The sequence below is a fragment of the Ammospiza caudacuta genome, chromosome 26 (assembly GCF_027887145.1).
Source record: "Ammospiza caudacuta isolate bAmmCau1 chromosome 26, bAmmCau1.pri, whole genome shotgun sequence".
Lineage (NCBI taxonomy): Eukaryota > Metazoa > Chordata > Aves > Passeriformes > Passerellidae > Ammospiza > Ammospiza caudacuta.
The window spans coordinates 4,326,031-4,349,636 of NC_080618.1; the positions used below are offsets into that span (position 1 = coordinate 4,326,031).

Below are 23,606 nucleotides of genomic sequence, written 5' to 3' on the forward strand. Positions count from 1 at the left end.
TCCCTCCCCAGCCCCGGGGCAGCGGCGTTCAGGCTCCAACCAAGCCCTTGGCCTGCTCCGGGCCATGAAATGAGCACCGTGAATAAACATCCCGGACTGCAAACGAATTCCAGGGGCAGGAAACGTCCGTCGGGGGCAGGCCGGGAGTGGGAGGGATGATCGGAGCACTCCAGGGGAGCCTTTTCCTTCTGCCGCTCTTCCGTGACAGCAAAAGGAGGAAAAGCCACGGCGTGGAGGATGCCGAGGCTGAGGCACGGCGGGATGGAAGGAGATGTGAGCAGGGAGTGAGGTCTCCCCGCGTCCCATCTGCAGCCAGGTCACCGAGGAAAACACATCCCGGGCCAAGAGCAGCGGTGCCTGTGCAAGGGAGAGCGGCTGCAAAGGGAAATATTTGGGAATTGCACTGCCAAGGGGATGCCGGGGGGGTTGTTGTCACTTTGGAGAGGAGCCTGGTGGCAGCAGGGACAGGGAATGGAGATGGGGACGGGCCCTGACAGCCAAACCCACACATGTGAGGCTCTGCTGTCCCTGTCCCTGTCCCTGCCAAAGGGCTCCCAGACCACTGGGCATCCTCCGAGGGGCTCAGGCTGCAAACATTCCCCCTGTTGTGCTTCCTGTCCTCGCAATCCCCCCTCCCAACACACCTTAACGCCTTCCCGAGGGGTTAACCCCTTCCCTTCCCTGCTCCCGGCTCCCTGACAAACCCTTGGGATGTTCCACTGCATTCCCACACGTGTAGAGCTCGGTTTGCCACGCCAAGTTTGCTACTCCAAGTCTGCCACTCAAGTTTGCCATGCCAAATTTGTCATACCAAATTTGCCATGCCAAGTTTGCTACTCCAAGTTTGCCACGCAAAATTTGCTACTCAAGTTTGCCATGCCAGGTTTGCCATGCCAAGTTTGCCACTCAAGTTTGCCACACCAAGTTTTCCACTCAAGTTTGCCACACCAACATTGCCATGCCAAATTTGCCACTCCAAGTTTGCCACTCAAGTTTGTCATGCCAGATTTGCCACTCGAGTTTGCTACTCCAAGTTTGCCACTCCAAGTTTAGCACTCAAGTTGGCCACTCCAACTTTGCCACTGCAAATTTGCCATGCCAACTTTGCCACTCAAGTTTGCTACTCCCAGTTTGCCATGCCAAGTTTGTCATGTCAAGTTTGCCACTCAAGTTTCCCATGCCAAGTTTGCCACTCAAGTTTCCCAATCCAAATTTGCCACACCAACTTTGCCATGCCAAATTTGCCACTCCAGATTTGCCACTCAAGTTGGCCACTCCAAGTTTGCCACTCAAGTTTCCCATGTCAAGTTTGCCACTCGAGTTTGCCACACCAAATTTGCCACGCCAGATTTGCCATGCCAAGTTTGCCACTCAAGTTTCCCACTCAAGTTTGGCGTGCCAAGTCTGCCACTCCAACTTTGCCACTCCAAGTTCACTATGCCAAGTTTGCCAGGCCAAGTTTGCCAGGCCAAGTTTGCCACTCAAGTTTGCCATGACAAATTTGCCACTCAAGTTTGCTACTCCCAGTTTGCCATGCCAAGTTTGCCACTAAAGTTTGCCATGCCAAGTTTGCTACTCCAACTTTGCCATTTAAATTTGCCCCTCCAATTTTGCCACTCAAGTTTGCCATGCCAAGTTTGCTACTCCCAGTTTGCCACTCAAGTTTGCCACTCAGGTTTGCCACGCCAACTTTGCACTCAAATTTCCCATGTCAAGTTTGCCACTCGAGTTTGCCACACCAAATTTGCCACGCCAAATTTGCCACTCAAGTTTCCCACTCAAGTTTGGCGTGCCAAGTCTGCCACTCCAACTTTGCCACTCCGAGTTCACTATGCCAAGTTTGCCACGTCAAGTTTGCCACACCAAGATTTCCACTCAAGTTTGTCACACCAAGTTTGCCATGCCAAGTTTGCCACACCAAATTTGCCACTCAAGTTTCCCACTCAAGTTTGCCATGCCAAGTTTGCTACTCTAACTTTGCCATTTAAATTTGCCCCTCCAACTTTGCCACTCCAACTTTGCCACTCAAGTTTGCTACTCCCAGTTTGCCACTCAAGTTTCCCATGTCAAGTTAGCCACTCGAGTTTGCCACTCCAAATTTGCCACTCCAAGTTTGCCACTCCAAATTTGCCACTCCAAGTTTGCCATGCCAACTTTGCCACTCAAGTTTGCTACTCCCAGTTTGCCATGCCAAGTTTGCCATGCCAAGTTTGCCACTCAAGTTTGCCACTCCAACTTTGCCACTCAAGTTTGCTACTCCCAGTTTGCCACTCAAGTTTCCCACTCAAGTTTGCCATGCCAAGTTTGCTACTCTAACTTTGCCACTCAAGTTTGCCACTCAAGTTTCCCACTCCAACTCTGCCACTCAAGTTTGCTACTCCCAGTTTGCCACTCAAGTTTCCCACTCAAGTTTGCCATGCCAAGTTTGCTACTCCAAGTTTGCCATTTAAATTTGCTCCTCCAACTTTGCCCCTCCAAATTTGCCGGCAGTGACCTCCTGCAGCCCCTGGCCAGGTGATAAGCGGGATCTCCTCTTCCCACATCTCCTCGTGATGCAGTAGGAATCTTTTTCTCCCCAGACACCTCCAAGAATCCTCAGCACGGCCACAGGCAAGCAGGATGACTCGTTATTGCCCGGAAAACTCCCTTCCAGGGTAGAAATTTCGGGGAAAGCCCAGGGCGACCCATCCTCCCTCCTCTCCCGGCCGCTTTGTTCTGCCCGGCTCTCCCCGGGGCCGCCCCGTCCTTGCCGGCCATGTGTTTCCCAGCCCGGATAAAGCCTCAGGAAGCTCCGTCTCCCCCCTGGGCACGACCCGCCGGCGTGAATCAGCAGCCGAGGCGTTTCCCAGGAGCCGGGGAAGGGAGGGCAGCGAGCAGCGAGCCCCCGGCCCCGCCGTGGCACCCCGGGCCCCCGCCGGAGGATGCGGCCGCGCCGAACGGGTGATTACACAAAGATAAAGCAGATCCCGCGATCGGCCTGAGATTTTTCCAAGGTTTTTTGCCGAGCCCTGAACCGCAGGCCTCCCGCCGGCCCCGGGCTCGGCGGGTGGATTTTTTAGGCGGCATGAATAAGTGACATATAACGGCTGGAAAATATTTTCGGGCAGCTTGACAAGTGTGACTGCAACCAGTAGCCTGGGCTGGCTACGCCTGGAAAGTGTAATCTAGGTGAAATCCCGGCGGCTGCAGAACTCCAGGCACGGCTGGGGAGCTCCTGCAGACGGCAAGGGGGGCTCAGACCCCCAGCCCTGTCCGTCTGTCCCGTGGTTGCGCCACGCAGGTGATGCTGAGTTTGGGCGAGGAGATCCCGTGGGGGTTTGGGAGAGAAAATCCCCCCAAACACCCATTTTGGGGGGCGGTGTGAGTCCCCAAGAGCTCTGCACCCCGGTGGGTGATAGAATGTTGGACAGGGGGGTTTCAGCGCCCCAGTTTAGCCAAGCACCCCAAATTGTGGATATGGGGTACAAGATGGGCTCAATCGCATCCCCCTGGTGCTGGGGGCACCCAAAGGGTCTCGGATCCCACCCCAAATGCTCATCCAGCCCGGGATGAGCCCCCCCGAGCTCCGGGGCCGCTGTCCCAGCACAGCTGAGGGCACTGCGAGCCCTTCCAGCCCTTCCAGCCGCCGTTCCCAACCGGAGATCCGACCCGGATCTGACCCTGCGGCCGCTCCCGGGCACCGAGACCTGACCGGGTGAAGGCAAACCGTGGCCACGGCCGGTTCCTTCCTCCCTGATTGCCCCAAGGGCTGCATCTCCCGGCGCTTTCCCGTTTTGGCATCCTTGGGAGCGACGCGGCGGCACGGGAGGCGCTTCCCCTTCCGCTGGCGCTGCCAAGGACGGGTGGCATCACCGCGGTGGCATCGCCGGGGGTGGCCGGCGAGCCGCGGGCAGCCGGTGGCCTCAGGATACCTCTGGCATGAGGAGCACAAATCCCTCTCCCGGTGTTTTCCCTCCCCGCAGCTGCAGTGGTGGCAAAATTTTGGTGTTTGGCCGATTTTGGAGCTCGGGGAGCGTCTCAACACCCCAAAATTCAACTAAACACTCGCACGGGATGCCAGGGGGGGATCAGGGGGAAGTCAGGAGGGTGGCAAGGGGTTCTGGCTCCCCGAAAAATTGAATTTCATCATCTCAGTGCTGCGGAGCCAAACGAGGGTGAATCCCCGGCTCGCTCCATGCGTGGCAGGGCCTGATCCCCCCCCCCCCCCCGCCCCCCACCCCCGTAATTAAATTAATTAATCCCATCGGGATCTCATAAAGGCAGAACAGGAATGGGAAAGGGGCAAAACCCAGCCCCGGGAGGCGAGGGGGGGTCTCGGGGTGCAGGGAAGGGGGGCGAGGAGGGGACAGTGGTGAAGTTCATGAATCGGGGGAAGCCTCGTCCCCAGCGCTCAGCTGGAGGAAGCGGGAGCGGGGGGAAGGCTCCAGCCGGCTCTGCCCGGACGGTTTTGCAAGCTCTGCTGTTTCAGCCCGGGAGGGCAGGAAGGGAAGGATTTTTGGCCAGAAAAAAGCCCTCGTGTAGACAGAGTTATATCAACAGCCGCCTCGCAGCGCAGACAATGCCAGTACAGAGAAACGTGATCCCCCGCCAGACCCCGGCCCTCGCAGCGGGCTCAGCCCTGCGCGGCCCTGCCGTGCCTCAGTTTCCCCCTCCCCAAATCCTCCCATCCCCTTCAGGGCTCACAGGGACGCGGGGATTTGCCCCTCGCAGCACCCAGTTTGTTCCCAGCCCTTGCAAAACCTGGGGAGCAGCTCCGAACCCCCCGTCCCGGCACGGAGGGACCCCAACCCGCGGTGGCACCTCCGGGGTGTCCCGGGGGGGGGGGACGAGCTTTGGCTGCGGGCTGGCGGAGCGGGGGAAACCAAGAGGTGCAGAGTGCGGGCTCAGGGATGGGGGATGGAGTGGGGGGCCGCCATGGGGGGCTGGGGGCTCCCCGCCGCCTTTGACAGCTTTTGGCAGGGAAAGCGGGGACCCCCTGCTCCTCACCCTGAGTACAACCAGCTGCATCCCGGAGCGGGACCCGCTGCTCCCCCCGTTCCCCCGGCCGGGAGTGCCCGGGCCCGGCGCTGCGGAGCCCCGAGGTGCGTGCGGGGCACGGTCCCGCTCCCCGCGCTCGCTCCCGGCCCCCGCGCTCCCCTTTGTCCGCCCGCCCGGCCGCGCATCCCCCCGCTCCCACCGGCTTTGCAGGGGTCCTTGTAGTCCAGGGGCTCCTCGTCCTCCTCCTCTTCCTCCAGCACGTAGGAATAGTCCGGAAAGCGCAGGGCCCGGGCCAGGAGCAGGCAGAGGAGCAGCCCGCAGCTCCGCAGCCCGGCCATGGCTCCGGCCGGCGTTTTTTTTTCCTCTCTTCCCTCTTTCCTTCCCTTCTTCGCTTTTTTTTTTTTTTTTTTTTTTTTTTCCTCCTCGCTCTCTCTCCCTTCCTTTTTTTTTTTTTCCTTTCTTTTTTTTTTTTTTTTTTTTTTTTTTAGGGAAATGAGATCTGGCGGGGGCGGGTTCAAGCGCGGAGCTCGGCCCCTGCTGCAGCCCCGGGCGCAGGGCTCGGAGCGGGGCCAGCGCCGGGGGGCGGCGGCCACCGGCACCGGGACCTGGCCCGCAGCCCCCGCAGCCCCCGCTGCTGCCCCTCCGCAGCCCCCGCACCGGGGCTGCCCCGGCCCGGCCCGTCCCGCACCCCCCGAGCCCCGTTTCGGATCCCCCGGTACCGACAGTGCTCTCTCCGGTACCGTCCCCATATCCCCGGTACCAATCCCGCTCTCCCCCGGTCCCGTCCCATATTCCCAGTACTGATCCCGGTCTCCTCCGGTTCCGTTTTCCCCAGTACCGATCCCGGTTTTACTCCCGTCCTGCTCCGTTTTACCGGTACCGACCCCGCTCTCTCCCAGTTCTGTTTCACGGTACCGATCCTGGTCTCCCCCACTCCTGTTCCGTTTTCCCGGTACCGATCCCGGTCCCCCCAGTCCCGTCCCTTATCCGCGGTACCGATCCTGCCGAGCTTCCCCGGTCCAGTTCCGTTTTCCCCGGTCCCCATCCCGGTCTCCCCCGGTCCTGTTTCATTTTCCCCCTACCGATCCCGCTCTCCTCCAGTCCCGTTCCGTTTTCCCCGGTACCGACCCGGTTTCCCCCATTCCTGCTCCGTTTTCCCGGTACCAATCCCGGTCTCCCCCGGTCCCGTCCCATATCCTCAGTACCGGTCCTGGTCTCCCCCGGTTCCGTTTTCCCCGGTACCGACTCTGGTCTCCCCTGATCCCGTTCCGTTTTCCCTGGTCCCGATCCTGGTCTCCCTCAGTCCTGTTTCATTTTCCCCGGTACCGATCCCGGTCTCCCCCATTCCCGTTCCCTTTCCCCCGGTACCGATCCCGCTCTCCCCCGGTCCTGTTTCATTTTCCCCAGCACCGATCCCGGTCTTTCCCGGTCCTGCTCCGTTTTCCTGGTACTGATCCCAGTCTCTCCCAGTCCCGTCCCATATCCCGGTACCGATCCAGTCTCCCTTGGTCCCGTAATGTTTTCCCCGGTACCAATCCCACTCTCCCCTGGTCCCGTCCCATATCCCCGCTACCGATCCAGTATCCCCGGTCCTGCTCCATTTTCCCCGGTACCGATCCCGCTCTCCCCCGGTCCCATTCCGTTTTCCCCGGTACCGATCCCGCTCTCCCCCACTCCTGTTCCGTTTTCCCCGGTACCGATCCCGCTCTCCCCCACTCCTGTTCCGTTTTCCCCGGTCTCCCCTGGTCCCGTCCCATATCCCCGGTACCGATCCAGTATCCTCGGTCGTGTTTCATTTTCTGCCTTACCTATCCCGCTCTCCCCCGGTCCCATTCCGTTTTCCCCGGTACCGACCCGGTCCCCCCCATTTCTGTTCCGTTTCCCCCCATACTGATCCCACTCTCCCCTGGTCCCACTCTGCTCTCGCCGGTACCGATCCCAGTTTCCCTCAGTCCTGTTTCATTTTCCCCCGTACCGATTTGGGTCTCCCCTGGTCCGGTTCCGTTTTCCCGGGTACCGACCCGGTCCCCCCCATTCCTGTTCCGTTTCCCCCCATACTGATCCCACTCTCCCTTGGTCCCACTCTGCTCTCCCCGGTACCGATCCCAGTCTCCCTCAGTCCTGTCCTGTTTCCCCCGTACGGATCCTGGTCTCCTTTGGTGCCATCCCATATCCCGGTACCGATCTCGGTCTCCCCCAGTCCCGTTCTGTTCTCCCTGGTACCGATCCCGCTCTCTCCCAGTCCCATCCCATATCCCGGTACCGATCCCGGTCTCCCCGGTCCTGCACCATTTTCCCTTGGTACCGACCCCAGTCTCCCCTGGTCCCAAACCCACCTCCCATCACCGATCCCTCCCCCACCTCTCCGTGCACCCCAATATTTCTCCTGCCCCACTCCGGTCCCATCCGGTGTCCCCAGCCCCGCTCGTGCCACCCCTCAGTTCCCCGGTACCGATCCAGGGCCCCCCTGGATCAATCCCAGCCCCCCAGTATTCCCAGGACACAAATCCCACAATGCCAGCACCCATCTGTCCCCTTTGGTGCCACCCCGTGTCCCCCAGCACCCCAAAATCACCCAGTCCCACACCCCCTGTTGGGGTCTGGTGCCCCAAATTCCCACCCCACATTCCCCACATTTTCCAGTCCCATCTTCCCCAGTCCCATATCCCAACCCTGCCTGTCTGCTTGTTCACCCCTTATCCTGCACCCCAAATCCTGGCCAGCACCCCAAGGACTGAATGGGCACCCCAAGAGCTGGAAAAACACCCCAAGAATGGTGGGCAAGGAGCCTGGGAGGGGCATGAGCACCCCAGGAGCAGGATGAATGCAGCGGAGTGTACACCCCAAAAGCTGAGCAAGCACCCCAGGAAGGATGGCCAGGCACCCCAAAAGTGGGATGACCACCTTGGGGAGGGTGTGTGAGCACCCTAAGATCAGGATGAGCACCCCAGGAACAAGACGAGCACCCCAGGAAAGGTTGGGCAAGTGGATGAGCACCCCAAAAGCTGGGCCAGCACTCCAGGAAGGGTGACCAAGCACCCCAAAAATGGGATGACCACCCAGAGGATGGTGTGTGAGCACCCTGGGATCAGGATGAGCACCCCAAGAGCTGAAAAAACACCCCAAGAATGGTGGGCAAGGAGCCCAGGAGCAGGATGAACACCCCAGGAACAGGATGAACACCCCAAAAGCTGAGCAAGCACCTCAGGAAGGATAGCCAAGCACCCCAAAAGTTGGATGACCACCTCAGGGAGGGTAGGTGAACATCTTTGGGATCGGAATGAGCACCCCAGGAGCTGGAAAAGCCCCCTGGGAGTGGTGGGCAAGGAGTCCAGGAGCAGGATGAGCACCCCAAGAACAGGATGAGCACCCCAGGAAAGGTTGGGCGAGTGTAGGAGCACCTCAAAATCTGGGCAAGCACCCCAGGAAGGATGACCAAGCACCCCAAAACTGGGATGACCACTTTGGGGAGGCTGGGGGAGCCCCCCAAGAACAGGATGAGCACCCCAGGAAGATTGGGCGAGTGTAGGAGCACCCAAAAATTTGTGCAAGCACTCCAGGAAGGGTGGCCAGGCACCCCAAAAGTGGGATGACCACCTCAGGGAGGGTGTGTGAGCACCCTGGGATCAGGATGAGCACCCCAGGAGCCAGAAAAACACCCTGGAAATGGTGGGCAAGGAGCCCAGGAGCAGGATGAGCACCCCAGGAAAGGGTGGGCGAGTGTAGGAGCACCCCAAAAGCTGAGCAAACACCACAGAAAGGGTGGCCAGGCACCCCAAAAGTGGGATGACCACCTCAGGGAGGGTGTGTGAGCACCCTGGGATCAGGATGAGCACCCTGGGATCAGGATGAGCACCCCAGGAGCTGGGTCAGCCCCCCAAGTGAGCACTTGGGGAGCAGCCCAGGGTGATCCTAACACGATCCCAGCCCCCCAGGGTGGCCAAGGGACAGGGACACGGCCCTGTCCCCTTGCAGTGGCCCTGCGGGGCCATTCCAGCCTGGGGATGCTGCAGTGGGATCTGGCTCACCCCGTGCTGCCCCTACAAACCCGTCCCTCTCCTCTCACGGCACTCCAGACTTGCATTAACTTTGTTTTTTAGGATTTTAAGTGTTTCCTGTGTTTGATGACCTCCACAGGGACACACTGGGGGACACCAGCATCCAGGCTCTGCTCACCAAGCCCCCAAATCCCCTTTCCCTTCACTTTTGGGGATCCCCTGCATCCAGGGCCGGGCTCATTCCCCCCAGGAATGACGGAGGAACGACGGAGGAATGACGGAGTCTCCTTCGCCCCTCATCTCCGTGTCGCTTTCCTCCCCCATCAGGATCATCCCAGGATGTTTTCCTTCTTCTCCCTTATTGCAAAACCCACATCCAGCAATTCTTTCCTCCTCAGAGCAGATAAATAAACCCTGGAAAAGCGGCTGAGGCCGTGTCCCTGCTCTGCCCCAGCCCTCAGGTCACAAAACTCATCGCAGGGACGGGAATTTGGGGAGCAACCGCTGGATTCCGCTCCGGGCTGGAGCCAATCTCCCAAGAAAACAAACAAACTCTTGGAATCCTTCTTGTTTTCATCCCGGGCTGGGGCTGGGGAGGATGTTTGGAGTCCCTGGGTGATGTCAGTCCATGATGTCAGGGTCCAGCCGTGGCTCTCCAGGCTCAGATCTCCCCTTTCTCACGGAGCGCTCCGGGGAGCCCGGCCCGGCCCAGGAGTCGTTCCCACGGCAGAACATTCCCCCAAAATCCAGCTGCAGGCTGGGCTCCCCCAGGAGCCTGCGGGACACAGCCACCGGCACTGCGACATGGGGCCCTACCTGGAACAGGAGCATCGGGGTGGAAATGTCCCCATCCCCGAGGAGATGTCACCTGGCATCAGGATGGGAATGTCCCCGTCCCTGGGGAGATGTCACCTGGCAGCAGGGTGGGAATGTCCCCATCCCTGGGGAAATGTCACCTGGCATCAGGATGGGAATGTCCCCATCCTCAAGGAGATGTCACCTGGCAGCAGGATGGGAATGTCCCCATCCTCAAGGAGATGTCACCTGGCACCAGGATGGGAATGTCCCCATCCCTGGGGAGATGTCACCTGGCACCAGGATGGGAATGTCCCCATCCCTGGGGAGATGTCACCTGGCACCAGGATGGGAATGTCCCCATCCTTGGGGAGATGTCACCTGGCACCAGGATGGGAATGTCCCCATCCTTGGGGAGATGTCACCTGGCAGGGCCTGAGCATCAGGGTGGGAATGTCCCAGTCCCAGGAGCCCTGGGGAGATGTCCTCATCTCAGCAGCCCTAGGAGATGTCACCTGGCACCAGGATGGGAGTGTCCCAGTCCCAGGAACCCTGGGGAGATGTCATCAGACAGGGTCTAAATATCAGGATGGGAATGTCCTCATCCCGGGAAACCTGGGGAAATGTCACCTGGCATCAGGATGGGAATGTCCCCATCCTCAAGGAGATGTCACCTGGCATCAGGATGGGAATGTCCCCATCCCTGGGGAGATGTCACCTGGCATCAGGATGGGAATGTCCCCATCCCTGGGGAGATGTCACCTGGCATCAGGATGGGAATGTCCCCATCCCCGGGGAGATGTCACCTGGCATCAGGATGGGAATGTCCCCATCTCAGGAATGCTGGGGGATGCCACCTGGAACAAATGTCCCCATCCCAGGAGCCCTGGATGAATGTCACCTCGCGGGGGCCTGAGGATCAGGATGGGAATTTCCTCATCCCAGGAGTCCTGGGACAAATGTCCCCACCTGGCACCAATGTCCCCCTCCCAGTAGCCCTGGGGAGATGTCACCTGGCACAGGCACACGGATTGCAGCGCTCCTACCTCACCCTGCCCACCCTGCAGGGCTTCCTTGGCACCTTGGAATGCCAGCTGGGCGATGCCAAGGCCTGGCACCGGCACAGCCGTGAGGGTGGGGGCACCAGGAGCTGCCAGGAGCATTCCTGGATCCATCCTCAGCTTTTCCATGCCCAGAACCTGCACACAAGGAGCAGCCCGGGCTGTTCCCAGCACCTTTTCCCCATGGACCCAAGGGAGGTCCCTGTGCAGTGAGACTGGCACAGGATTGTCCCCTGTGGCCACTGTCACACAACCCTGGGGGCTGCAGGGTGGCAGCTCCTCCTCCCAGGGATGGGATCCCTCACTCCCAGCATCTCCTGGGGGGTTTTACTCTGATTTCCCCCCCTGAGGTCCCTGCTGTGCCACAAACCTCCAGAAATCAGAATTATTGCTCAAGGAGCTGGTCCTGCCAACTTTGTGTCACCTCCTCCCTCTGCTCCAGCCTTGGGGGGTTCTGGGGGTCAGGGAGGGTTTGGGAGGGGACCCCTGGAGCTGAGGAGGTCCTGGATGGGTGCCCCAGGTCCTGGCAGGCTGCAGGAGCAGCTTCCCTGGTTCCAGAGGGGGAAATGGGGCTGGAGCCAGGGTGGGAAATGTGGGGGCTGGTGGTCCTCACTTGGGGCTGGTGGGCTTCCATTCCTGGGGGTTGGATGGGCTGCTCTGTTCCTTCTCTCTGCCCCAATTCAGTATCCTGATCCCAACAACTTCTGGTCCTAATGATGCCAGAATCGTCCTAATACTGCCTGATCCCATCCTAATAAAGCCTGATCCTAATAAAACCGTGGTCCCGATCCTTATTATAAAATTATAACTCCTGATCCTTATAGAAGCAGCATCTCAGTCCTAATAGTGTCTGATCCCAAAACACCCAATGCCAATAACACAAATATCCCAGTCCTAACAACTCCTGATTCTAATAACACCAACATCCTGATCCCAATAACTCCTGGTCCTAATAATGCCAGAGTCCCATCCTAATAAATCCTGATCCTAATAAAACCGTGGTCATTATAACTCCTGATCCTTACAGAACCAGCATCTCAGTCCTAATAGTGTCTGATCCCAATAACACCAATATGTCAGTCCTAATCACTCCTGATCCCAATAACACCAACATCCTGATCCAAATAATTCCTGATCCTAACAGTACCAGCATTCCTGTTCTCATAACACCTGAGCCTAATAATGCCTGATCCCATCCTAATAAAGCCTGATCCTAATAAAATCCTGGTCTTTATAACTCCTGATCCTTATAGAACCACCATCCCAGTCCCAACAATCCCTGATCCCAATAACACCAATCCTGACAATCCTGATCCCAGTAACTCCTGGTCCTAATAATGCCGAATCCCGTCCTAATAAAGCCTGATCCTAATAAAATCGTGGTCATTATAACTCCTGATCCTTATAGAACCAGCATCTCAGTCCTAATAGTGTCTGATCCTGATAACTCCTGGTCCTAATGATGCCAGAATCATCCTAATAATGCCAAAGTCCCATCCTAATAAAGCCTGATCCTAAAAAAATTGTGGTCCTGATCCTTATTATAAAATTATAACTCCTGATCCTTATGGAACCAGCATCTCAGTCCTAATAGTGTCTGATGCCAATAACACAAATATCCCAGTCCCAACAACCCCTGATCCTAATAACATCAACATCCTGATCCCAATAATTCCTGATCCTCACAGCACCAGCATTCCTGTCCTAATAACACCTGGGCTGAATAATGCCTGATCCCAACACCAGCTCCCTCATCCTAAAACCCCCAATAACTCCCAATTCTTATAATGCCTGATCTTGATAACTCCTGGTCCTAATAATGTCAGAGTCCCATCCTAATAAAGCCTGATCCTAATGAAATCATGGTGATTATTACTCCTGATCCTTATAGAACCACCTAATAATGTCTGATCCCAATACCACCAATATGTCAGTCCTAATAACTCCTGATCCTAATAACACCAACATCCTGATCCGAATAATTCCTGACCCTAACAGTACCAGCATTCGTATCCTAATAACACCTGAGCTGAATGATGATCCCAGCACCAGCTTCCTCATCCTAAAAACCCCAATAATTCCCAATTCTTACAATGCCTGATCCTGATAACTCCTGATCCCAATAATTCTTGATCCTCACAATACCAGCATTCCTGTCCTAATAACAGGAATGTTATTAGGAGCCTGATAATGCCTGATCCCAACACCAGCTCCCTCATCCTAAAAATCCCAATAATTCCCAATTCTTACAATGCCTGATCCTGATAACTCCTGACCCTGATAACTCCTGATCCTAACAACACCAACATCCTGATCCCAATAATTCCTGATCCTAACAGCACCAGCATTCCTATCTGAGCTGAATATTGCCTGATCCCAACACCAGCTCCCTCATCCCAAAACCCCAATAATTCCCAATTCTTACAATACCCCATCCTGATATGTCCCCATCCCAGCAGCCTGTCCTAAATCACTCGGCGCCAACGATCGCTGTCCTCGGGCAGCGTCTGGTGGCCGCGCTGCTTTGGGCATAGGCTGGCTCCAGGAATAGCTCCAGACCTGATTCTGGTTCCTGTCCCTCTCCTTTATCCCAGCCTGGCACAGCACAAACCCATTTATCCCGCCGGGCCAGCTCAGGTCAGGCAGCCATTGAGCCCCCAGGTTGTGTCAGTGACAGAAATTCCCCCAAAACCCAAGCCCGGAGCCCCTCAAGGCGTTTTTAAGGCCGGGGGAAGGCGGGAGCTGGCGGGGAGCGAAGAACTGGAACACAGAATTGTGTTTTCCTTTAAATGTCACGGGTTTTTTTTAAGCTCATTTTTGCACTTGGGTTTGGCGAAGCTGAGAAGACTTAAGTGACAAACCAGCTGTCCCCTGGCACACCGCAGACACCCCCGGACCCCAAAACTGGGGTGGGCACGGCGGGGGTGGCTCCAGCGGGGTTGTGGGGGCGCTGCAGGGTGGGCGGGGGTCCTGCAGCCCCCCACCCACCCTGCTAAGCCCAGTAGACGGGCAGGAGGCTGCAGAGGATGCCCGCCGTGGTGCCCAGCATGGAGCGGTCAGCCAAGGGCATGGAGATCTTGTCTTCAGCCTGGGCGTGGGGGGAAAGGCACATCCTTCAGCATCATCATCTTCATCACCATCTTCATCACTCCTCCGCTCAGGGAGGGGCTGCACAAGGCGCTGAGACCCCCAACTCCCCCAGACCCAGCCAGGCGCTCACCTGCCGGCGCTGGAAGCTCTCCAGCATGCTGTCCAGCCCCGGCATGTTGTCCTGGTCCACTCGGGTCACGTAGCAGGCGCGGTGCAGCCGGGCTCTGTAGCTCACCAGCAGCTGTTGGGAGCCAAACCCGGCTCAGCTCCATCCCATATCCCCCTCCTGGTGTCCCCAGAGCCCCCCACTCACATTCCTGTAGTCATAGATGACCGTGGCCGCGTTGCCGTCGCCGCTGTCCAGGTAGAAAGTGGCCGCGTTCTCGTCGTCTCCCCACAAACCAGCCCGCAGCACCTGGAGGGCACCGAGGGGGGCTCAGAGCCTGCAGCAGCCCCTTCCCCTGGCATGGGGGGTTGTCACAGACATCTTTTCATAAAAATCCTTTCTTTAGGATTTTTCTCCCTTCTGAGCAGCAACAAAATGTAAACAATGGTTATCTGCTGCTGTGGAATGCTACAGGTGGATCCGTGATTGGTCTTCTGTAGATGTTTGGATTTACTGACCACTCTGGAGCACACTGGTCCAACCCCTCATCCTGGGCACTGGGAATGCAGCATCCCACGGTCCAAGCTCTCATCCTGGGCACTGGGAATGCAGCATCCCATGGTCCAACCCTTCATCCTGGGCACTGGGAATGCAGCATCCCATGGTCCAACCCTTCATCCTGGGCACTGGGAATGCAGCATCCCATGGTCCAACCCTTCATCCTGGGCACTGGGAATGCAGCATCCCATGGTCCAACCCTTCATCCTGGGCACTGGGAATGCAGCATCCCATGGTCCAACCCTTCATCCTGGGCACTGGGAATGCAGCATCCCACATCCAACCCCTCATCCTGGGCACTGGGAATGCAGCATCCCATGGATCAGACCCTCATCCTGGGCACTGGGAATGCAGCATCCCATGGTCCAACCCTTCATCCTGGGCACTGGGAATGCAGCATCCCACGTCCCTCGCTTTCTGCCAGGACACAAACCTTTGTTATTCATTCCTTTTCTATTCTCAGCTTAGCTAGCTTCTGAGAACTTTCCTATTTCTTTTTAGTATCGTTATAATGTAGTACATCTATCCTAAACGAACAAATCAAGCCTTCTGAACATGGAACTAACGTTCTCGTCTCTCTCTTCACCCCGCAACCCTCGCAAGCCCCGTGACAGGGCGTGGCACGGGGGGTGGCACTGGCGGTGGCACTCACGCTGTCGCCGCGGCGCTGCTCCACGCTCAACCACATCAGCAGCGCGCCGGCCACGATGACCACGAGCAGGACCAGCACCAGTGCCACGATGAGCAGGCAGCGCAGGCGGCCGCAGCTCAGCAGCTTGCGGGGCAGGTAGCACAGCAGCCGGGGCACGAAGCACAGCGACTTCCTGAGGCAGCCGGAGCAGCTGGCACAGCCGGGACACTTGGGGCACTTGGGGCACTTGGGGCACTCGCAGCACTTGGGCAGGCAGCAGCACTTGGCGCAGCACCAGCCGCATCTGGCGCAGCATTTGGTGCAGCACCAGCTGCATTTGGTGCAGCATTTGGCGCAGCACGTGGCGCAGGGCAGGCAGCAGCCCGGGCAGCAGCAGCCGTTCCCCGAGTCCTGGGGGTGCAGGAAAATGGGGGGATTTGGGGTCAGAGGAGTGGAAATGGGAGCTGGGGGATGCAGGAGGTTGGGGGTGGATTGCAGCTCTCATCCTGCTGCCGCCCCAGCATCCTGCTGCCCCCCTGGGCACTGGGAATGCAGCATCCCATGGTCCAAACTCCCATTCTGGGCACTGGGAATGCAGCATCCCATGGTCCAATCCCTCATCCTGGGCACTGGGAATGCAGCATCCCATGGTCAAAATCCCCATCCTGGGCACTGGGAATGCAGCATCCCATGGTCCAAACTCCCATCCTGGGCACTGGGAATGCAGCATCCCATGGTCCAATCCCTCATCCTGGGCACTGGGAATGCAGCATCCCACATCCAACCCCTCACCCTGGGCACTGGGAATGCAGCATCCCACATCCAACCCCTCACCCTGGGCACTGGGAATGCAGCATCCCATGGTCCAAACTCCCATCCTGGGCACTGGGAATGCAGCATCCCATGGTCCAAACTCCCATCCTGGGCACTGGGAATGCAGCATCCCATGGTCCAACCCCTCACCCTGGGCACTGGGAATGCAGCATCCCACATCCAACCCTTCATCCTGGGCAGCATCCCACGGTCCAAACCCCCCTGTCGGGCACTGGTGCCTTGCTGGGATAAACTGGGCAAAGCCCTGTGCCCAGCTGGCTGCAGGGACACTGCAGGGATGGCAGTGCCACCCTGCAGGGACTCACCTCCTCTTCAAGCACCACCTGCTTCATGCTGCTGTCCATGGCTGCTGCCTCCTCCTCCTCCTCCTCCTCCCATTCCCAGCCCAGTCTGACTGCAGGGACTGGCATCTTTATACTGGGGCACTGGGGTGGGGACGCTGTGAAGGGTCTGGTGGCCCTGGGGTGCAGCCAGGCCCTGGCATGTGACCCACTCCAGTGGTGTTTGCTGAGCGCCCACTCCCAGCTGGGTCCCCTGGGAACCTGCAGCTCAAGAGGCTCCGAGGGCGCTGGGTCAAGGACCCTTGTCCCCGGGCACAGGGACCTCTCTGCTGCCCAGCAGCGAGGTGCCAGGGCCAAAACAAACCCTCCAGGGTGGAGCATCCGGCTGTGCCCGTGCCCAGGGTGGCAGCTGGCTCGTGTCCCTGTGCCAGCTTGGGCACCTGCAGCTGCTTGATGTGGCAAGGAGCAAACAGGACGTGAAATATTTCCTGTAATCCACGGGGACGGGGTGGGAACGGGGTCACCGTGGTGTGGGGAGTGTCCCTGACCCTCATTCCTGCTCCTGAGGCTGCTCAGACACTGCTGGTGGCTTTGGAGCTGGCAGAGGTGCCCACAGTGTGGATTTGAGTGTCCCTGACCCTCATTCCTGCTCCTGAGGCTGCTCAGACACTGCTGGTGGCTTTGGAGCTGGCAGAGGTGCCCACAGGGTGAATTTATTTGAGTGTCCCTGACCCTCATTCCTGCTCCTGAGACTGCTCAGACACTGCTGGTGGCTTTGGAGCTGGCAGAGGTGCCCACAGTGTGGATTTGAGTGTCCCTGACCCTCATTCCTGCTCCTGAGGCTGCTCAGACACTGCTGGTGGCTTTTAGGGCTGGCAGAGGTGCCCACAGGGTGAATTTATTTGAGTGTCCCTGACCCTCATTCCTGCTCCTAGGGCTGCTCAGACACTGCTGGTGGCTTTGGAGCTGGCAGAGGTGCCCACAGTGTGGATTTGAGTGTCCCTGACCCTCATTCCTGCTCCTGAGGCTGCTCAGACACTGCTGGTGGCTTTTAGGGCTGGCAGAGGTGCCCACAGGGTGAATTTATTTGAGTGTCCCTGACCCTCATTCCTGCTCCTGAGGCTGCTCAGACACTGCTGGTGGCTTTGGAGCTGGCAGAGGTGCCCACAGGGTGAATTTATTTGAGTGTCCCTCACCCTCATTCCTGCTCCTGAGGCTGCTCAGACACTGCTGGTGGCTTTGGAGCTGGCAGAGGTGCCCACAGTGTGGATTTGAGTGTCCCTGACCCTCATTCCTGCTCCTGAGGCTGCTCAGACACTGCTGGTGGCTTTGGGGGCTGGCAGAGGTGCCCACAGTGCAGATCTGAGTGTCCCTGACCCTCGTTCCTGCTCCTCAGGCTGCTCAGGCACTGCTGGTGGCTTTGGGGCTGGCAGAGGTGCCCACAGTGTGGATTTGAGTGTCCCTGACCCTCATTCCTGCTCCTGAGGCTGCTCAGACACTGCTGGTGGCTTTTAGGGCTGGCAGAGGTGCCCACAGGGTGAATTTATTTGAGTGTCCCTGACCCTCGTTCCTGCTCCTGAGACTGCTCAGACACTGCTGGTGGCTTTGGAGCTGGCAGAGGTGCCCACAGGGTGAATTTATTTGAGTGTCCCTGACCCTCATTCCTGCTCCTGAGACTGCTCAGACACTGCTGGTGGCTTTGGAGCTGGCAGAGGTGCCCACAGTGTGGATTTGAGTGTCCCTGACCCTCATTCCTGCTCCTGGGGCTGCTCAGGCGCTGCTGGTGGCTTTTAGGGCTGGCAGAGGTGCCCACAGGGTGAATTTATTTGAGTGTCCCTGACCCTCGTTCCTGCTCCTGGGGCTGCTCAGGCGCTGCTGGTCACTTTTGGGGCTGGCAGAGGTGCCCACAGCGGGGATTTTTTTGGGGTTAGGGGGTCCCAGCTCTGGTGTGTCCCCCTCAGGTGGCATGGGGACACTGCTGAGCTTTGGTTTTGCCCATCCATGAGCTCCTCCTGCAACTGGGACCCCTCCAGTTCCCCCTGAGACCCCCAACACCCCCAATACTGAACGTTGCCTCTTTTCCCAGGGTGTCAAGGGCCACAAGACTTCCTTGAGTGGCTCCTGGCTGTTTGTTCTGTCCCCATGGGAGCCCTTATCAGCTTCCCTGGCCCACGGCACCCCCTTGACCCAGCTCCTTATCACGGTCAGGGTTTTTTGGGAAGCAGAGCTGCTGGCTCTGAGCCAGCACATGGAAACCTGCAATGTCCCTCCTGTTCCCAGCAAAGTGTCACCCCCCCCGGGGCAATGACCTTGCTCTCTGCCCATGGATGTGATTTTGGGGACAACAGTGAGTTTGCAGCTCTGGAAAGATCAAATCAACTTCCAGGGGTCTCTTTTTCCCCCTCCCAGCCTCGCTGCTCCTCTGGTTTTCAGTGCTGCACTTGGGAGAGGCCCCAAGGCTGATGGAGGGGCAAGAGGGGCTGGAATGGTTGGGAAAAGGGTGAGGATGAGGAGGAGCTGGAGCAAGTGGATCGTGGTGTCTGTGGGTGACACTTGGTTCCCACTGGGGATGTGGCGCAGTCCCTCTGTCCCCAGCTGCACCAGGAGGGGACAGGGTTGGGAGATTTTACTGAAGGGCTGAAAGCGCAGGGGCTGCTCCTTTGTGCTCACCCTCCATGCTCCAAACTGGGGGGGCACAGCTGGGGATACTGGGGGGACAGAGTTGGGGACACTGGGGGGATGCAGGTGGGGACAATGGGGGAACACAACTGGGGACAATGGGAGGGCACATGTGGGGACAATGAGAGGACATATGTGGGGACAATGAGAGGGCACAGCTGGGGACATTGGCAGGACACAGTTGGGGACGATGGGAGGGCACAGTTGGGGACCCTGAGGGGGCACAGGTGCGGACAATGAGAGGACGCAGTTGGGGACAATGGAAGGGCCCAGCAGGGGACAATGGGAGGGCCCAGGTGGGGACACTCGGGGGACAGAAGTGGGGACACTGGGGGCACACAGTTGGGGACAATGGGGGGGCACAGGTGGGGACACTGGGGGGACACAGTTTGGGACAATGGGAGGGCCCAGGTGGGGACAATGGGAGGGCAGAGGTGGGGACCCTGAGGGGGCACAGGTGGGGACAGTGGGGGAACACAAGTGGGGACACTGGGAGGGCACAGGTGGGGACAATGGGAGGGCACAGGTGGAGACAATGTGAGGGCAGAGGTGGGGACAATGAGAGGACCCAGGTGGCGACAATGGGAGGGCACAGGTGGGGACCCTGAGGGGGCACAGGTGGGGACAGTGGGGGAACACAACTGGGGACAATGAGAGGACGCAGTTGAGGACAATAGGAAGGCCCAGCAGGGGACAATGAGAGGACCCAGGTGGGGACAATGGGAGGGCACAGTTGGGGACAATGAGAGGGCACAGGTGGGGACAATGAGAAGACCCAGGTGGGGACAATGGGAGGGCACAGCTGGGGACACTGGGGGACACGGCTGGGGACAATGAGAAGGCACAGTTGGGGACAATGGGAGGGCACAGCTGGGGACTATCAGAGGACACAGCTGGGGACAATGAGATGGCACAGGTGGGGACAATGTGACCATCGTGTGCCCTTTTGCTGCTGGCCCCCATGTTTGATCCCTCCCAACATGAGGGATTCCCCTCCCTACCCTGCATCCCACAAGGGGACACCCCTGGGACCCCGTGTCCCTGTCCCCAGCACCCAGGAAGGGCAAGAGCACACTCGGAGGCGGTGACACAGCCTTTACTTTGTAGACAGAAGCAGACCCCGACGCAAATCCCGCTATTTTTATGGCGGGAGCACGCAGTGCCAAGCGACAATGGGTGGGGTGGCTGTCCCCAGGGTGGGGACGAGGAGGAGGAGGAGAGATCCCTGCCTGGAAGGGGACAGTGGGGGACAGTGCCACCCCCATGTCGCTGTCCCATCCCGCTATGCCCAGAACACGGGGACGGCGCTGCAGAGGATGTTGATGGTGGTGCCCAGGATGGAGCGGTCAGCCAGGGGCACGGCCTTGTCCCCAACCTTGTCCTCATCCTGCAGGACACAAAACGGAGCAGAGCACCCACAAAAGGACAAGCAAACCCCCAGCCCAGCATTCTCCAGCTTGGTGCGGCTCCACCCCTGTGCTTGTGAGACAGAGGAGAAATTCTCCAGAGTAGAAATTGTCCAGAGTAGAAATCCATTTTGATTTAGGTGAAATGCTCATCTTTGAGTCTGTGGTTAGAAAACAGAGCTATGTAGTCTAACTGCAAAGCCCAGGCTCTGAAAAACTGCTCCAGTGAAAGACAGCGATAAGGGGGAGGAGACAAAAAGTGATAAAGAGAGACAGAGACTGCTGTGAGAGCAGGTCAACCTGACCCAGGAATTCTTTCTGATAGAGAAGAACTAGCGGCAAATATCATGCAAAATTCGTAAAAATGAATATGTATGAACCTAGTGTGAAATTGAGTGCACATGTATCTGAGAGGGGGATAAAAAGGGACCTGAAGTTCCCATGTCTTTTAAGGAGAGTAATCTCCACATGCTGTAATAAACATACTGGCTTTACAACTTTCACAAGGTTGTACAGTTTAGTTATCTCCATAAACAGTTGTCACCTCACCTGCCGGCGCTGGAAGGTCTCGGTGACAGCGTCCAGCCCCGGGAAGTTGTCCTTGTCCACGCGGGTGATGTAGCAGGCACGGTGACGCCAGGACCTGTATCCGACCAGCAGCTGTGGGCAGACAGAGCTGGCTCAGCCTGCACGGTGCTGTGGTGCCATGCATGTCCCCATGTCCGGGTGTCCCCATGTCCCAGCGTCCCCACGCACCCATGTCCCCATATCCCCATGTCCCCGTGTCCCCGTGTTCCCATGTCGCCATGTCCCTATGCTCCCATGTCTCTATGTCCCCGTGTCTCTATGTCTCCATGTCCCCATGTCCCTATGTCCCCATGTCCCCGTGTCCCCATGTCCCCGTGTCCCCATGTCCCCATATCCCCATGCCCCCATGTCCCCATGCCCCCATGTCCCCATGTCCCCATGTCCCCATGCCCCCATGTCCCCATGTCCCCATGTCCCCATGTCTCCATATCCCCATGTCCCCATGTCCCCGTGTCCCCGTGTTCCCATGTCGCCATGTCCCTATGCTCCCATGTCTCTATGTCCCCGTGTCTCTATGTCTCCATGTCCCCATGTCCCTATGTCCCCATGTCCCTGTGTCCCCATGTCCCCGTGTCCCCATGTCCCCATATCCCCATGCCCCCATGTCCCCATGTCCCCGTGTCCCCATGTCCCCATATCCCCATGCCCCCATGTCCCCATGTCCCCATGTCCCCATGTCTCCATATCCCCATGTCCCTATGTCCCCATGTCCCTATGTCCCCATGTCCCTGTGTCCCCATGTCCCCGTGTCCCCTTGTCCCCATATCCCCATGCCCCCATGTCCCCATGTCCCCATATCCCCATGCCCCCATGTCCCCATGTCCCCATGCCCCCATGTCCCCATGTCCCCATGTCCCCATGTCTCCATATCCCCATGTCCCCATGTCCCCTTGTCCCCATATCCCCATGCCCCCATGTCCCCGTGTCCCCATGTCCCCATGTCCCCATGTCCCTGTGTCCCCATGTTGCCATGTCCCTATGCTCCCATGTCTCTATGTCCCCGTGTCTCTATGTCCCCATGTCCCCATGTCCCTATGTCCCCATGTCCCCATGTCCCCATGTCCCCATGTCCCTATGTCCCCATGTCCCCGTGTCCCCATGTCCCCACATCCCCATGTCCCCATGTCCCCATGCCCCCATGTCCCCGTGTCCCCATGTCCCCATGTCCCCATATCCACATGCCCCCATGTCCCCATGTCCCCATATCCCCATGTCCCCATGTCCCCGTGTCCCCGTGTCCCCATGTTGCCATGTCCCTATACTCCCATGTCCCTATGTCCCCGCGTCTCTATGTCCCCATGCCCCCATGTCCCCGTGTCCCCATGTCCCCACGCCCCTATGTCCCCATGTCCCTATGTCCCTGTGTCTCCATGTCCCTGTATCCCCATATCCCCAAGTCCCCAAGTCCCCCCTGTCCCCATGTCCCTATGTCGCAAGATCCCCATGTCCCCATGTCCCCGTGTCCCCGTGTCCCGTGTCCCCACGCACCTTGCTGTAGTCGTACACCACGGCGGCCGAGCCGTTGTGCCCGTCCCGCACGGCGAACGTGCCGCTCCTCTCCCTCCTGCTCACGGCGAGCTGCTGGGGGCTCCCCTCGCCATCCAGCCCCTGGATGCTCATCCGCAGCACCTGCCGGGGGGGGAGAGGGCTCAGGGGGCTCTGCGGGGGCCGACCCTGTCCCCACAAAGCCGCGGTGCCATCCCGGAGCTGGTGGCACCGCTCTGTCCTCACCGTCTCGGCGTGGGACTCGCTGAGGTGCAGCCCCAGCAGCAGGAAGGCGACGTTGACCACCACGAGGGCCACCACCACCAGCGCCACCATCAGCAGGAGGCTCTTGAGCTCGTGGGGGATGCAGGGCAGGCGCGGGGACTCCGTGTACCTCTGTTGGGGACAGGGGAGCGCCCGGCTGAGCCAGAGCCGGGGGTGGCACCGGGGGCTCCTCAGGGTGGGTGGTGGGTGCTCCTTACCGGAGGTGCCTCCTCCATCAGCGCCTCTTTAGAGCTGTCCTCCATCGCTCCGTGCGCTCCTGTCCCTTTGCCAGCCCGGGCTTGGGGGCATTTATAGGATTCCCTGTGGCCGGGGAGGGTTGGGGACACTCCATCTGCCGAGTGCCACTTGTGCTGTTTGCTGAGCCCGCAAAGAGCCAGGGAGGGGACACAAAACCTCCGAGGCCCCTTCCGAGGCAGCTGTGGGGGTGCCAAGGCAAACAGCGGGCAGTGCCCGCCCTCCACACACCCAGCACGTCCCGGGGTGGGGCTGCACCCCTGGTTCTGCACGGGCAGCTGTGCCAGCCCCCCCCGGGGCGGGCAAGGAGCTGGCTGCACTCATTGTTCCCGAGGGCACCGTGCCAGGGACGGCGCAGATGGACGCCTGGCATGGGAGAGATGGGTGCCAGGGACGGACGGGTGCCCAGCGCGGCGTGAATGGGTGCCCAGCGCGGCGTGGATGGGTGCCCGGTGCGCTGCGGGCACAGCGGGCACGGCGAGGGGCTGGGGGAGCTGCTGTGGGGGGCGTCACCCCTGGCGTGTCCCCCCAAGTTCTGCGCACCCCAAGAGCAGCCGGTGGCAGGCGGGGAACGCCGAGTTTGGGACACGCGCGCACG

General features: G+C 59.0%; 2 protein-coding genes across 3 annotated transcripts in view; both read right to left on the bottom strand.

The window, feature by feature from the left end:
* Window positions 1–5,355, bottom strand: part of BMP1 (bone morphogenetic protein 1) — a 31,534-nt gene extending 26,179 nt beyond the window's left edge. For both annotated transcript variants that reach the window (XM_058820114.1, XM_058820115.1), the window contains exon 1: window positions 5,177–5,355. In XM_058820114.1, the coding sequence (XP_058676097.1) occupies window positions 5,177–5,315 (139 nt within the window). In that variant the 5' untranslated portion in view covers window positions 5,316–5,355. The remainder of the gene's footprint in view (window positions 1–5,176) is intronic.
* Window positions 5,356–13,616: 8,261 nt separating this feature from the next.
* On the bottom strand, window positions 13,617–23,065 carry SFTPC (surfactant protein C). Its single transcript, XM_058820073.1, has 10 exons — window positions 22,972–23,065; window positions 22,736–22,885; window positions 22,493–22,633; window positions 20,966–21,076; window positions 20,299–20,397; window positions 16,356–16,475; window positions 15,238–15,627; window positions 14,235–14,336; window positions 14,052–14,162; window positions 13,617–13,919 (listed from the first exon to the last, which is right to left on the bottom strand). The coding sequence occupies exons 1-10, from the start codon at window positions 23,014–23,016 to the stop codon at window positions 13,824–13,826; spliced, it is 1,365 nt and encodes a 454-aa protein (XP_058676056.1). The 5' UTR covers window positions 23,017–23,065; the 3' UTR covers window positions 13,617–13,823.
* Between the last annotated feature and the right edge of the window lie 541 nt (window positions 23,066–23,606).